Source organism: Pelodiscus sinensis, chromosome 1, assembly GCF_052426305.1.
Source record: "Pelodiscus sinensis isolate ZL-2025 chromosome 1, ASM5242630v1, whole genome shotgun sequence".
Taxonomy (NCBI): Eukaryota; Metazoa; Chordata; order Testudines; family Trionychidae; genus Pelodiscus; species Pelodiscus sinensis.
The window spans coordinates 204917670-204933349 of record NC_143052.1 but is presented as its reverse complement, the minus strand read 5'-3'; the positions used below and the strand labels follow the sequence as shown (position 1 = coordinate 204933349).

At 37.3% G+C, this 15680-nt stretch overlaps 1 protein-coding gene across 12 annotated transcripts in view; it reads right to left on the bottom strand.

Moving 5' to 3' along the window:
* The window catches only part of DMD (dystrophin), a 2135104-nt gene that overhangs the window by 1049311 nt on the left and 1070113 nt on the right, over nt 1-15680 (bottom strand). For all 12 annotated transcript variants that reach the window (XM_075916549.2, XM_089775838.1, XM_075916586.2 and 9 more), the window contains one exon: nt 9657-9807. In XM_075916549.2, the coding sequence (XP_075772664.2) occupies nt 9657-9807 (151 nt within the window). The remainder of the gene's footprint in view (nt 1-9656; nt 9808-15680) is intronic.

Sequence of the window (15680 nt, the reverse complement as noted above, 5' to 3'; positions counted from 1 at the left end):
GTAGCAGTAACAATAAATGACCTAAAGAAAACTTTTAATAGGATACAGCAAATTAGGAATGGGTCCAATGGAGCAGAATTATACAACTCATATAATGATGAAAATGGCTTTTTACTACAAATTCATATTAAGAACTACTTCGATATTTCACCACTGCCAATATCAGCAGCACTATTATCTCCATCACTGTTCAGGAATATTTCACTATTCTATAGTAAAAGATAGAAATTCATATTTTTTACTCCAAATTATAGTACTCTTAGAAATGTATGAATTATAATATGAAATGATAAAAGTCAAGGAATTTAACTATTGCTTCTTATGATAAGAAGAAATTAATAACTGTTTTAGTATGAATCATGACTTCCTCTCTTTATCAGTTGAGGGGTATTCTTGGCCTTACCAATACTGATCCAAGTTCAAGGCATGGGTTCTTATCTAAATGGAATGGTGAGTCATGGCCAACAGGAACCATAAAGCAGCTGTAGCTGCAGATGCACATGTAAACAAAGCATCTGACCAACCAGCAAGGAACTGTGTCTGACCTGCAGTCTGCTTATTGCTCAGCTCTGTCCTATGGAATAATGGAACTCTTTATGCACAAGGATAAAGTTAATTGATGCAGGCATCAGAGCTTTCCTAGGGGAATGTCTAAAACTGTGGAATGCATTCCCACAGGGTATGTCTACACTTGCTCCCTAGTTCGGACTAGGGAGGCAAATGAAGCATATCAAAGTTGCAAATCAAGCACGGGATTTAAATATCATTGGACAAGGAGTAACAGTTAATTCGAGGGAAGGGTTTTAAATCAGACTACCACGTCTACACGTGGCAAGTTAAATTGGGCGACCGGCATTTTAAAATGGCGACCGGCTGTGATTATGCTAATCAAGCACGGGATATTTAAATCCCATGCTTGATTTGCAACTTTGGTATGCTTCATTTGCCTCCCTAGTCCGAACTAGGGGGCAAGTGTAGACATACCCTCAAGGACTATACCACCTTCCATTGCAAGTGCAAGGTGCATTCTTTGCCGGAAACACATCTCTTTTTAGAGAGAAAACCAAAAACTTATCAAAACAGAGGAAGATCATATTGAATACCATTCTTCTAATGTGTACACACACACACACACAGCCCTCCTCATGTATCCAACATAAAATACATATTCAGTCATTCAATACTTCATCCCTTTACTTACATCATAGTAAACTATTATATAGATATTCAGAGCTTCGTGTTTTTGGCATACATAGCACATATCAAGGTTCTTCTTTCCTACCTAAAGTCTACTAACATATTCTTAGTACCAATTTTCCTCTGATATTTTAAGAACCATTTTGTTGTCTATTATAATAGTGGATGTTTTGTTTACTTCCCTTTTCTTTCACTAAAAAACACAACCCTTATTTTTCATACAGAGAAAATTGCAAAATGCACATCTGAACTTCAAGGGCCCCTTTGCTTGTCTCACCACCAATATTACAAATTTAATCACCAGTGAGTCTAGGGTGTCCAATGTGGGTGCCTGTGTAATTCAGCTGTGAACTCCTGTTATTAATAAGCCATGCACATAATTTCTTATATGAAGAACCAGATACTTAGGAACTATGATAATAAGCTCTATGGTCAATCTAAGTATACATATCCAGATACATTTTCTAAACTGGGTTCTCATTGGAATATATTCTATATTTTTATATCAGTTACAGTGTTATATTGCTTAATTGTTTCTTCAACTTTTCATTGACTTTTTCCCCTTCTTCTATCTGGCCTTCAATAAGATTTATCAAACTTTCTTTGTGTTGGGTAGTAACTTGTTAAAATTTGAAACCCCTCAGCTACAATTAATCAACATGACACTCTAGACTAATGAAGTGGAAATTATTGGCATATCCTCTTATGCACAGAAGCAGGAAAGAAATCTAAAAGGGTGAACTCCACTTTAATTGTAGGATCTAAACTATTATTTTTACTAACATTAGAAACTGGACTTTTGGGAAAAATGTGAGAAATACACATATCCTTTGTTTGTGTCTCTACTTTCATTTTTTTCTTGCTTCAGCTTCTCCAAAGCAAAATTTAAAATTCAAATGTATGTGATTATAGTGAATCAGGGAGAAGGTCAAGAGAAGTCAATCTCAAACACTTTCAAAGTTTGGATCAAAATCCTACAATCTTGGTCATAAGAATTTTATAATGACCCATAGAAGAGACATGTTCTATGGCTTAGCAGCAAATTCTGTGTCCACAGAATATTTATAAGGATGGTTATAATTAATGAAAGTACTTATCGACATTTTTCAGTGCCTTAAAAAAATATAGAGGACATCTATAGATATGTCTGCTGCATACTCTGATGAACCACTGCCAGAGATTAACAGCTCAACAACATATAATTACGGACATTTAATTTGGTATACAGAAGACTGTTTTCCATCATGCTGCAATAAAATTAGATTTACCAAATTAAAATTAGATTTAAAGACAGAACTTTGGATGACTTATGCGCAGCCAACAAAAATTTGCTTGCTGACTTATTTTTCTCCTGCTTAATGCGCAAGAATGGTTCTGGGGGAAGTAGTGTGAGAGCCTGTCTTATAAAATGCTATTTACCAAATGGAAAATCAACTCGGACATAGCTATATGTATAGGTATGAAGATAATAAACACAAAGAGTATGTCTATGCTGCAATAAAATGCCTGCTATTAGCCTGTGTCAGCTGGTTCAAGGGCTATAAAATTCCAGTGTGGACATTCAGGTTTGGACCAGAATCCAAGATCTGGGACACCACAAAGAATTGGGGCTCATCCTAAGTATCTACCCTGCAATGTTATAGCCCTACAGACCAAGCCCTGTGAAAGTGAGGCAACTGATACAGGCCAGTTATGGGTATTTTGTGGCAATATAGACATACCCTTAATATTAAGTTTGAAAGCACTCAGGGTATTATTTTGTTTCATAAACAGATTTCTTCTGAAGGACCAGGTTGTTATTGTGCAGGCACAAAGAATGGCAGTAAGAATAAGAGGTGGAGTTCAAAGAATCTCCCCATCTCCCAGACTCAGACACACACTTTCTTTCACACAAGCTACATAAAGGCTGGGGCAGCAGTAGTCCCTGTGCTTAAGGAAACTCAGAAACTGCTGCCTCCAGTGAGAGAGATAACTGCCCCACTGGGGACAGGGACACAGATTGTTTCAAATAGCTGATCTGGTGGCTGGGTCAGTAGTAAGCATTATTCTAATGTATCACCCAATTTAATCCTTTTACCCACTCCCAAAACACATTCCTTGAAGTCCCCCTACGATCAAACAGCCACATAATGCTCCCTTTTCAGGGCTGCACCCGCTCTGGGACTATACTTTGGGAATAATACAATAGATCTAAAGTTATATTTGTTTAATCACATTTTCCTTTATTTAACAGCTTTTCACAAGGTTCTCCCATTATCCGTAGATGCTGATTTGTATGTTTCATTGTTCCCACTTTGGGTATTGTTTTTATATTTAGTCTAAATAAACAGCTCAGTTGCATGGGCCACATGGCTGCTCAGAAAAGAAATTATTCACATCCAAATTTCTCTCACTCTATGAGAGATGTATGTTATTAATAGCAATGACCATATGCAAGTCTGCTACATGCAGACTCTGACATATGCCAAGAACAGCTAGAAATTAGGATATTGTTATTATTAACAGCATTATTGCTGTTTATTATAGTTCCTGTGCACATAACTTTAATCAGGCAGCAGTCTTTGGAATGAGTATGTATGAATCTGAGACAATTAAAGGTTGGGGGAGTTTTGGAATATAGTTGATATACAGATACTTGAAGCATGAACCAAGGATCTAGCTGGAAACAAAGTACATGGTCATAACAGGCAGTAAGTCATATTTTACAAAGGATAGCAACAGAAGTAAACTCATGAAGACCCTGTAATCCAAAATAAATATTTTGCCAATATCATTCTCTGTAACTTCTTACACTTATTAAAGTATTTAAAATCAATGGTGAAAATAGGTAAGAGATAAGAGCTCAATAACTTCATAATCTCAGAAGCTTTCCTTGAAATCAAGCAAATATTAGGAACTTAGCAAAGGATATTGGTTAACGGAATGACTTCTGTAGCCAACTCTGTGATCTTTTTGCTCATTTTACTTTAGCTGTACCTTTAAACAAGTACACTTAAGATATTATGCTGCACTATTGCAGTGTAGCATTAGATTTTTTTTCTCCTTCTAGACACTGAATAGTTGACAAAAAAGTCAAATGAGGACTTCATGATCTGAATGAAGAGTCCCAATAAAGGTAATATGTGAAATTACATGTATGCACATGTAATAATGTGGCTTAGAGGTTTACTTTTAAGGTTTTTCTTTTTTTGTCTTTTCCTCCTGGTTTAGCTACTTATGTTATAAAACATTAACACTAATCAAAGTTTTAAACTTTTGTTTATTTCTTAAATGTAGTGACAAACACATTTGTGAAATGCATGTGTGCAAATCCATTAGCTAAATGCAAAACTCAAAGAATAACTCCTAAGGAAATTGCTATGTAAGTGGTAAAATATTTTATATATCATCATGGACTTTAATGAGCTTGTTAAACTAGCGTAAGAATCCATTTAAGTATAGGGTATTTCTATTAAGAAGAAATTTATTATTGTTAATGTGCAAGCAAATCCTCACCCATCTCATAAAGAGATGAAAATCACCGTTCCAAAAATTGTCATGTAGAATCAACTTAGGCTGAAGGCTTTCTAAAAGTTATTTGATTTTGAAAGACTATTTTGAGAACTAGAAATTAGTGTTTGGATTTTTTTGAAAACAGAATGTCATTTCCTGTCAAAATAAACTGAAAGACTATATCAAAGAATGGGCTGAATAAAAAGAATTACAACTAGTTTTGAAAGTTATCTAATGCTTGACTGAAGAACAAAAGCAATTAAATAAATGTGCATTTTCTTTCAACAAATTGCATATCCGAGTGCTGAAGTTAACTTTGCTAAGGCATGAAGCCAATGAAAAGGTCACAGCAAGCAATATGAATCTAAGCAAGCATTAAGAGCTATGTTTTCTTATAATTTCATGAGAATAGGATGGAGAAGGGTATAAAAACTCTGAACTAAAAACTCTCACATGCACTTTCTGCTATCTTATTCAAATACAGCACTCCAGAAACAAGCTGCCACGGACAGATAAGGGGGGAAAAACAATAAAAAATAATTCAACCTAAAGAAAACCTCCCATGACTTCAGCATGGATTCGTGAGAAGAAGTTAAGATATTGCCAAGTGATTGGGTTTAAAACTGTTGTAATAATTTTATTGGAATGCTGTTGAAACAAAGTACTTTCTGTTTTTCTATTAATTACCAAATGGTTAGACTAGGTATTCTTGGGGAGGAAATAGGAGCTAAACATTGGCAAACAGAAAAATTGTGTGTTATAACGGGATTGAGAATTCTTAATATTTGTAATTGGCCCTTTTAAGTCAGATCCTTAAATAGCATTTTCTATGTAACAAATTTTCTTTGATTTCATATCAGTTAAGATTGTTTACTTTGCTTAACTATAAACTTTTGAGCTCATTATGAATAACTAGACAGGTTTCACTCTTCCTTAAACAAATTATTTTGCTATACATAAACGTTTTTAAGTATGAGAAATGAGAAACTAACACTGAAATCACAATAATTTTGGGTAACCATAATAGATATAGGTATAATCCTCATGAAAAACTCTCCACAAAAAGGTAATAATAGATGTATAATAGATGGTCACAAAAGTGACCAGTTTATAACTTGTACTATATCATGTTTTGTTTTTTTCTTTCTTTCTTTCTTTCCTTTCTAAGCAGATAGCCATGATTAAAAATGGGGGACACAATATTGAGTTGGCAATAAGCAAAATAACTAGTAAGAGGTATCCTACTATTTCTTGTTTTTCTAAACTAAATAATATTAGTAATTTTTAAAATAAAATTACTTGGTTTCCAACAATTTAAAATAATCCCCTTTCAGTACCACAGAGGTATCTAAACAACCAGACTGAATGCATATCAGGTACACAAAAGTTTGTTTTCAGACTTCAGGCTCAAAATAAAATATAAAACATTATAACAACTGAATTCCAGCAAGTATGAATACAAAAAATGAAAGCCTACATTTTCAAAACTAGGAGTTTAAAATTACGCTCTTAAATCTATATGTGGGCCTAAATAAGTGGCCAGATTTCAGAAGTACTGAATACTCCACAGATGCAGTTCGAAGTCAGGAGCAGCATGTAGATACTCACACTTTAAGAAAAAGGAATGATCACTTAGGGTATGTCTACACTACAGTGCTAATTCGAACTAACTTAGTTCGAATTAGTTAATTCGAACTAATATAATTCGAACTAATGGATCCAGACTAAAAACTAGTTTGAATTAGCGTTTTTCTAATTCGAACTAGCATGTCCACATTAAGTGGACCCTGAACCGGGGTTCAGGATGGCCGGAAGCAGTGCCGGCAGGGCATCAGATGAGGACTTAGAGCGTGGAGCTGCTGTCTCAGGCTAGCTGAGGGCTGTGCTTAAAGGGACCTGACCCCCACCCCGGACAGACAGTTCTCAGGGGTACCCCGCTTGCAAAGCAGTCCTGGCTTGGAGTGCCCGGAGTACCCACACTGGGCACATCACAGCACTCGGCCATCAGACCAGCTGCACTTGCTGCAGGCTGCCTTCTGGGGAGAGGGGACTATTGGGGGGCTGCAGGAGAGGTTCCACCCCCAGAATCCCACAGAGCCAGCCCAGTCCTCCCCATCGGGGGCTCGTACCCCATTCCTCCCTCACCTCCTTCCACTTACCCCTCCCTAGCCCCCCTTCCTGATGTACAAAATAAAGGACAATTGTGTTCAAAAATAGAATCTCTCTTTATTGAACAAAACTGGGGGAGTCTGGGAAAAGTAGGTGGGAGAGGGGAAGAGAGAGGGTGGGAGAGGGGAGGGCAACTACAATGATGAGGGGTTTGGAACAGATCCCATATGAAGAGAGGCTAAAGAGACTGGGACTTTTCAGCTTAGAAAAGAAGAGACGGAGGGGGGATATGATAGAGGTCTATAAAAGCATGAGTGGGGTGGAGAGGGTGCATATAGAAAAGTTCTTCATTAGTTCCCATAATAGAAGGACTAGCAGACACCAAAGGAAAGGAATGGGTAGCAGGCTTCAAACTAATAACAGAAAGTTCTTCTTCACAAAGCAAAGAGTCAACCTGTGGAACTCCTTGCTGCAGGAGGCTGTGAAGGCTAGAACTAGAACAGAGTTTAAAGAGAAGTGAGATAAAGTGATGGAGGTTGGGTCCATGGTGTGGTATTAGCCAGGGGGAAGGAGTGGTGTCCCTGCCCAAAGTTTGTGGAAGGCTGGAGAGGGATGGCACGAGACAAAAGGCTTGGTCACTGTCTTCGGTCCATCCCCTCCAGGGTCCCTAGGGTTGGCCGCTGTCGGCAGACAGGCTACTGGGCTAGATGGACCTTTGGTCTGACCCAGTACGGCCATTGTAAGCTCAGGGTCGGGGGTCTCAGTGGACCACCTTGATTTTCATGCACACCTGGTCCTGGGTGGCCAGGCTGGCAGCTCTCCTGCCCTAGATGGCCGCTTTCCTGTGCCTAGTGTGGAGGTCATGGATGAGGTCCATGATGTCCGCACTGGCCAGGCGGGTGCCCACCGGCAAGCTCCCGGGAGCCACCAGCCTGGTCCCAGGAAGAGGGGGAGGGCTGGGGAGGGCATCGGGTGGCTGGCTCGAGCCATGCCAGGTGCAGGGTCTGCTAGCTGGGTGCTGGCAGGCTTGCACCTGGCACGGGCATCGTAGCCAGCCCGTGCCCCTTTAAGGTGTCTGGGGCTGGGAGGGGGGGCATACGAGTTTCCCTGGTGTTGGCCAGGGTGGCCACCAGGGAAAGCTGGGGAGGGCTAGCCTCCCACTAGTTCGAATTAAGGGGCTACACACTAGTAAGTTCAAACTAGGCTTAGTCCTCGTAGAATGAGGTTTACCTAGTTCAAACTAAGCGCTCCGCTAGTTCGAATTAAGTTCGAACTAGCGGAGCGCTAGTGTAGTGCCTATCAAAGTTAATTCGAACTAACGTCCATTAGTTCGAATTAACTTTGTAGTGTAGACATACCCTTATTTAACTGTCCAAACATGAATTTAAGAGCCTAATTTTAGACTCTAGTTTTGAAAATCTTGGCACAATTTTTCCTCTATAAATGTTTTCTATGACTGTATACATACACAATTTAAACAAAAAAATGATGCACTATGACTCTCAATTATTTTCCTCACCATATATTCATCTGCTGGCTGATTTTTCCTCTTTTCAAATGTAATTTGTAGATTTTTTTTCTCCTCTATATGACTGGCACTGAACAGCTTTTGTCGTCCCTCCCCCCAGCTTGCCTCAAAGAGCTTGTCAAATTTTAAACATAGAGTACAAATTATTCTCCAGAAGTGGCTGTAATAACACTGTAATTAACAACTGAAAATATAAAAACTTAAACAACAAATAGTTCTGCAGCACCTTAGGGACTAACAAAAATGTAGATGGAATCATGAGCTTTCATGGGCACATATTTTAGTGGGGCTCCAGCCCAAACCGATGCCACGCTAGCAGCAGCAGTCCCAGTCCCCTTTGAATTGTCCGGCCCCTGGGCAACTATTCCCTTCCCCCTGCCCTCTCATTGATGGGCCTGTTTGCAGTATAGGTGCTTGTTCAAGTAACACTGAAAACAAAAAATATTTGTTGTGCTTGAGAACCAACATGTTACATATGTGTAAAGTATCATTATTAGGCAAAGCTTTTATTCAAATGAATAATTAACTTGAAAAATCACTGGTATAGAATTAGTACTAGCTATCAATCTATATACACACACTAGCATTTTGAGCCATACAAAATGAGAATAAAGTTAGTTACCAATTATCTACAAAACTGTTTTGCTTATGAACCTAGGACATGGATAAGCATTCAACATCAGTACTGGGCCTGGCCCAGTGAAGTTAATGATCTAACTGGCAGGTCAAATTCAGCAATGATTCCTGGTCCCATGCCATATGAGGCACATCGCGCAGAGGCTAAGAAGAACAGAATAGGCAGGTACAGACTGGAATTGGCATATGAGAATTGAATGGCAACTTTGTCATGATGCAATTGACAAACATCTTGGATATACTTTTTATTACAAAATGAAAGGCATGTAGGTTAAAAACTCACACAAGGGTAATGGAATATCTCTTTCCTAGATTGCTCATGAATCAAATTTATCCTTCACAGGGAAGTTGCTACCTCACAAGCACAGTTTATGTCCCAGAGCATTATTCTCATCTTACACTGAGAAGACCAACCACATGGAAATGAATGGACATTGGATGCCTGGACTAAGTAAAGAAAGACCAAATCTTTAACTACAAATGTGTGACCTTGTTGCAGCTTATTCTACCATTAATTTTATTTCTAAATGTTTTTTCAGCTAGTATCTTGGAGAATAATATTTGTTATAGAAAAAAGATTCAACAAGAAATCATTTGAAAAACACCATAAAGAATGCCATTCAGTAACCAACACTACATACATCTGAACTATAAAGGTATGGTACTGTATAGGAATGGGTCAGTTAACACCTACCTTGAGGTACTGCTTAATCTGGGCTTGATCCAAGTCCCCGGTACCTGTCCATGCTCTAGTCAGATTCTGTTCTGTGTCAGTTAGCCACTGACTAAAATTCTTCATGTCATGGTGGAAACATTGCCACTTCTTTGCAGCTCTATCAAACCGTCTACAGGAGGAAATGGAAACCAAGTATTGATGTTTTAGTATGGTGTTTTCACTAGAAAGAGAGCAATCAAAAGTTTTTAATGTATCTGTTGTCAAATGATGTGCTTTGATGCCTGTGTATGCCTGAAATATTTTATACCTATATGAAAAGAAAACATTACAGAACTAAGCAGTCACAAGATTACTGAGCATGTAAGCCACGGGGCAGCATCTCATCCATTTTTTTGCTTCTTTTCCTTTTTTCTTAAAGATTTTAAACCAATTTCATGCTAATAAAAGGTGCTCAGACAGATTTGAAAACCTGAAGTCCTATGCTAATCCACAGAATTGGCACAATACTTGCAGAAGCAGTGCAATCTATCACACTACTCTGCTAACATTCCTGGATACTGGCATGAAGGAAAACACCATTAAGTATGAAAGGGTCATTCAGGGAAGGTCTCATGTCCAGTCAGTTCTTGGTCCACCTGTGAAAACTGCTGTCATGACCATGAGGGCTAGCTAGCAGCCTGCGGACTAAGGGGTTAACTATGTCCCTTACTTAAGCCAGGTAGATTCAGCCAATAGGAATGCAGGTAGGAATTTCAAACTGGGACAAAGGAATTTTTGGATTTTTCCCTTTTTTGTCCCTGAGCAATTTCTCTCCAGCTAGCGAGAGGGACAGACAGAATGTCTCCCTCCAAGAAGAGACTCTTCACTATCTGTAGGTATGGTAAGGTTTAGATAAATCCGTTAGGTTTTATTGTTTTATGGTTTGGGAAATGGGATCTGATGTCTGTGCATTTAAAAATGGGTTTTCCTCTCCTTTGTAATTAAGCTCCTGGCCCATGTTGGGATTCCCCTGATGAGGATATTACTTTGTGACTTTTCATGTAGTCATTATGCTTGCAACAGGAATATTGTGTTGATAATAAAAATTCTCTCTTTTCTTTTTATTAACCTGGCATTGGTTAATTTTTGTGTCCTGGTTTTTACTTTAAGGATGAGATTTCACAAGGGATCTCCCCCCTGATTTCCTTATCCTTACTTGGGTGGTGGCAGTAGATTTTATCCCCAAAATCTAGGTTTTTAAGATTTTGGGAGGAAGTTTTATACCAAAGCCTGGAAAGATAAGGTTTTAGGGTACTTTTACAGGCCCCACTTCTGCATTTATCATGCCAGAGTGGGGAAGGAGCCTTGACAGCTGCCAACAACAATCCCAACCACTGCCAATTGGGGTGGTTGTAGGCTGTAAAAACATGTCTCCCGTGGGGTGAATTGAGACTCCCAACCTATTTAAATATACCATGTCATCAACTAGCTGTAAGGTCCTGTGATAGATTTTAATTGGTAACTAGAAGGTTAAAGTGTCTGGAGACACTCAGCTGTTCCTGCACCGAGCAACCCAGACTCTTTTCACTTAACATACAGATTGAACTGAGATAGATCATGAAACAAGTGGAAAAGATAACATTTATTATAAAAAATGCAGTGCGTGCACTATCCCTCCAAACTCCCAAATCAACAGAATATGATTCTGCTCCAGCTTAATTGGATGACCACATTTCTTTACACCTTTACTGTAATTGTAAAATTATAAACAGATTAAATAGCATACTTTTTTCTCTGATAAATGGTGCATTTATTTTGCTTATTTTAATAGGAACTTCTGTACATCTGAATCCCTATCTATTTGGCAAGTAACCACTTATGCTCCTATTCTCCATTAATTAAACTCATTCTTTTTTGAACAAAGTTAAACTTTGGCTTTCATAACATTCACTGGCAATGAGTTCCTCACGTTCACTGTGTACTTTATGGAAAAAAAATCCTTCATTTGTATTAAACTTGCTGCCTATTACTATCATTGGGTGAGCCATTTTTTTTATATTGGGAGAAAGGGTAAATAATACTTCCCTGTTTACTTTCTCTTACCATTCATGATTTTATAGACCTCTATCATATCCCCATTTGGCCCTCTCTTTTTCAAACAGAGCAGTCGTGGTCTTTCTAATCTCTCCTTACTGGGAAACTTATCATATCTGTTGCCCTTCTCTATACTTTTTTACAATTTTTATATATCTTTTTTTGAGGTAGGCTACTGAGAATTGTATGCACTATTCAAGGTACAAGAGAAACATGGATTTATATGCTGATATATTTTCTGTCTTCTTAACTATCCCTATTCTTATGGCTCTTTACACTGATAGCTTTTTAGATGGCCGCTGCACATTGAAATGATATTTTCAGAGAACTATTCATGTAACAGCTAGTATAGATCCTATCATTTCGTATGTATAGTTAAGACTGTGTTTTTAAAGGTTCATTACTTTGCATTTACCAACACTAAATTTCATCTGTCATTTTGTTGTTAAATCATCCAGTTTTGTGACATCCCTTTGTAAATCATTGCCGTCTGCTTTGGAATTGGCTATCTGGAGTAATTTTGTATCATTTGCAAAGTTTTTCATGTCATGTTAAACCCCTTTTCAGTTCAATTATGTGTTGAACAGATCAGCACAGGTCACAGTACAGAGACTCAGGGCTCCATTATCTATCTCAGCTGTGAAAATTGAGTATTGATTTTTAACCGCCTTTACATCCTATCTTCGGTTACTGATCAATGAGTGGACATTCCCTCTCATCCCATGATGCTTATTTTTCTTAGAGTTTGATGAAGGGCTTTGTCAAAGAACTTCTGAAAGTTCAAGTACATTTGGAAAGCCAACTGGTTCACCCTTGTTCACATATTTGTTGAACTTTTAAAATTGTAATAGATTGGTGAGGCATGTTTTGCCTTTATGAAAACTGAGCTGACTCTTCCCCAACATGGTGTTCATCTATATGTTTGATAATTCTGTTCTTTTTGATAGTGTCCTCCAATTTGCCAGATACCAAGATTAAATTTTCTGATCTGCAGTTATCAAAATCACCTTCTTTAATATTGGAATCACATCATCTGGTACAGAAACTGATTTAAGCAATAGGCTATATATCAAACTTAGTAGTTGTGCAATTTCAAATCTTAGTTCCTTTACCACTCTGGTGAAAACAACAAATATATAGTATCATGAGCTTTTGTGGGTAAGAACCACTTCATCAGATGAATTAGAGTGGAAATAAGAGGAACCAAGATATACATAACAGCAAAAGAAGCATCTGCCAATTGTAGGACTCTATTATTTCCACGCCAACTCATCTGATGAAGTGGTTTTTACCCACAAAAGTTCATGATTTTATATATTTTTGTTAGTTTCTAAGGTGCCACAGGACTACTCATTGTATTTAAAGTTAAAGACTAACAAGGCTGCCTCTCTGACACTCTGGTGAAGATCATCTGATGGCTGGTGAGTTATTACTGTTTAAATTTACCAATTTGTTCCAAAACTTCCTTGATTGACACTTCTGTCTAGACTTTCCTCAGCTTTGTAATCTAAAAATAATGTCTTGGGTGTATGAATCCCACATCCTCTTCAATAAGGAATCATACAAATAATTCATTTAGCTTCTTTATAATGACCTTGTCTTCCTTGAGTGCTCTTTTAGCATCTTGATTGGACCCCATTGATTGTTTGGTAAACATCTAAGAAAGCTCATGATACCATCTACATGTTTTGTTAGTCTATAAAGAGCTATCAGACCATTTGCTTGCTGTTTTTCATCTTACTTCTAATATACTTAAATTGCTGTTAGCTCTTTTATATTTCACTAGTTGCTCTTCAAATTCTTTTTTGACTTGCTTAATTAAAACTTTTAGTGTACGTCTAGACTACCTTTTAATTTCTAAAGAGGATATGCAAATTCATATCTTCTTCCGATCGCATTTTCGAAAGAGGATCTTTCAAAAGTGAAAGAAGTCTGGACATGTTTTTTTCAGAAAAAAAAAAAACCCTTTTCAAAAAAACCACATAAACCTCCTTTTTTTTTTTAGGAAGAGCAATATTTCGAAAAAGGGTTTTTTTTCCAAAAAAAAAAAAAAAGCATCCAGACTACTTTCACTTTCGAAAGATCCTCTTTTGAAAATGCGATCAGAAGAAGGTATGCAAATTCCTGCAGGATTTGCATACCCTCTTTCGAAATTAAAACATAGTCTAGACATGCCCTTACATTTGACGTGCCAGAGTATAAGCACCTTCAGATTTTCTTCAGTGTTTAGAGCTATGGATCTTACCAATCCACAGTCTTTAGAAACAACTCTTTGATTTGGACATTTGTGGAATTTCTTCTTTCACTAATAAATTCATTTATTTTCTCTTTTGCTGCACTCTTAAGTGATAATTAATGAGATTTCTTGGGATTTTTTGTTAGTGATGCCATTGTTAAATATGGAACTGTTTTTTGTTTAATCTCCTTTTCTGTGGGCTATAATAGATTTCAGGGTATAGGATAATTAAAATATGTTAAATTATTTGAGAAGGAAAGAGACTGATTTCTGCATATATAAACTATCAGCCTGAATGCCAAGCCATTTATCTCAGCAAGTAAATCAGATCATTCTAAGCAATATGGACCACCCCTCATAGAATTATCATGATAGGGCTAGGGTTTTTTTGGAAGGAGGAAAAGGAATTGCTCTCTTTATCCTTGTGATATGACTCTCTTTAGGGAGCTTGGTGGTAGTTTTGCTCCATCTTGTCCAGTGCAGGTTTTCACTGATTTTGAGTCACCAGGGACCTGGGAGGCAACCCTGGCCAAATTCAAGTAATTGGGAAAACTTCCGTTGACTTGAATGAGTCCACAATTTGAGTCTTACAGTGATCCCTTGCCAAGGCTTGTCAATCAATGAAGAGAGTATGATAATCTGTGACTTTTGATTTTAACAACTTCCTAAAAGTTATGGCAGAAGTCAGCCCCACAAAATCCCTGCCCTTCTCATCTGTGTTAGGAATTATGAGAACAAGTTAATTTCAGTTTCTGAGCAATATTTAAGATACCTCTAGCTGAATGTAGCTAAAGTTATAGGTAGCATGTGCTCAACAAAGCAAGGCTCTCAACAGCACTCAATAACAGAATTTTATGCTCTTTAAACTGTATTTACATGGCAAATTTACATTTTGTAAAATGAATGTGGCATTTTGAATTAATTATTAAAATATATTTACCAATGACTAAAAAGCTCTGGAATAGAAACATATACAATTTTTTAATAATCTAGTACTTATTTACATGCCTTAAACCTAAAGTAAATGGAAATCTTGATTTACAAAAAGTGTCATCTAAAATATGAAGGTTAAAAATACTTTTCTTGTGGTCCAATGGGTTAAATGATCTTCCTATTTTCCACAAAACAAAGTTACTGTTCTCAGCTTGAGCAAGTTTATCAGCTGCTTAAATGTGAAAAATTCAGTAAGAGTTGATATAGGAACTGCTGAATTTGCATTTCAGCACTTGCAAATTGAATCTCAAGTCAATCTCCATTCTCTTTCTCTATGCCTAATTAAACTTTCAAGGGGGAGGAGAGAGGGAAGCAGCAGTGGGCAGATACACATTCAAAACACAATCTCTTAAAGTTTTCAGTTTTAGCACTCATTGCTCATGACTGTGTGTTATCTCACTGTAATCAGAATAAAAATTAAAGCAAACACTATGGATAAGCAGCAATAGAAGTCAGTATTGGCATCCAAAATGCACTTCTTTTGTTAATTGAGTGGCTAGACATATTTAAATATCTGTAAGAAACACACCACCATGCAAGTGAAAAAAATTATAGCTTCTCTCATGCACCACATATTTTATTTCTAATACATCATGATGTTCTGAACCCTTATAAAGCTTCTTAGAAATGTATTGTGTCATACTTGTTTAAAAGAAAGACTCCCTCCTTTTATACTTTCATTCCTGGTACTACATCTTTCAAATTTGAACAAACAAACTACATTTACATAGAACAATTAT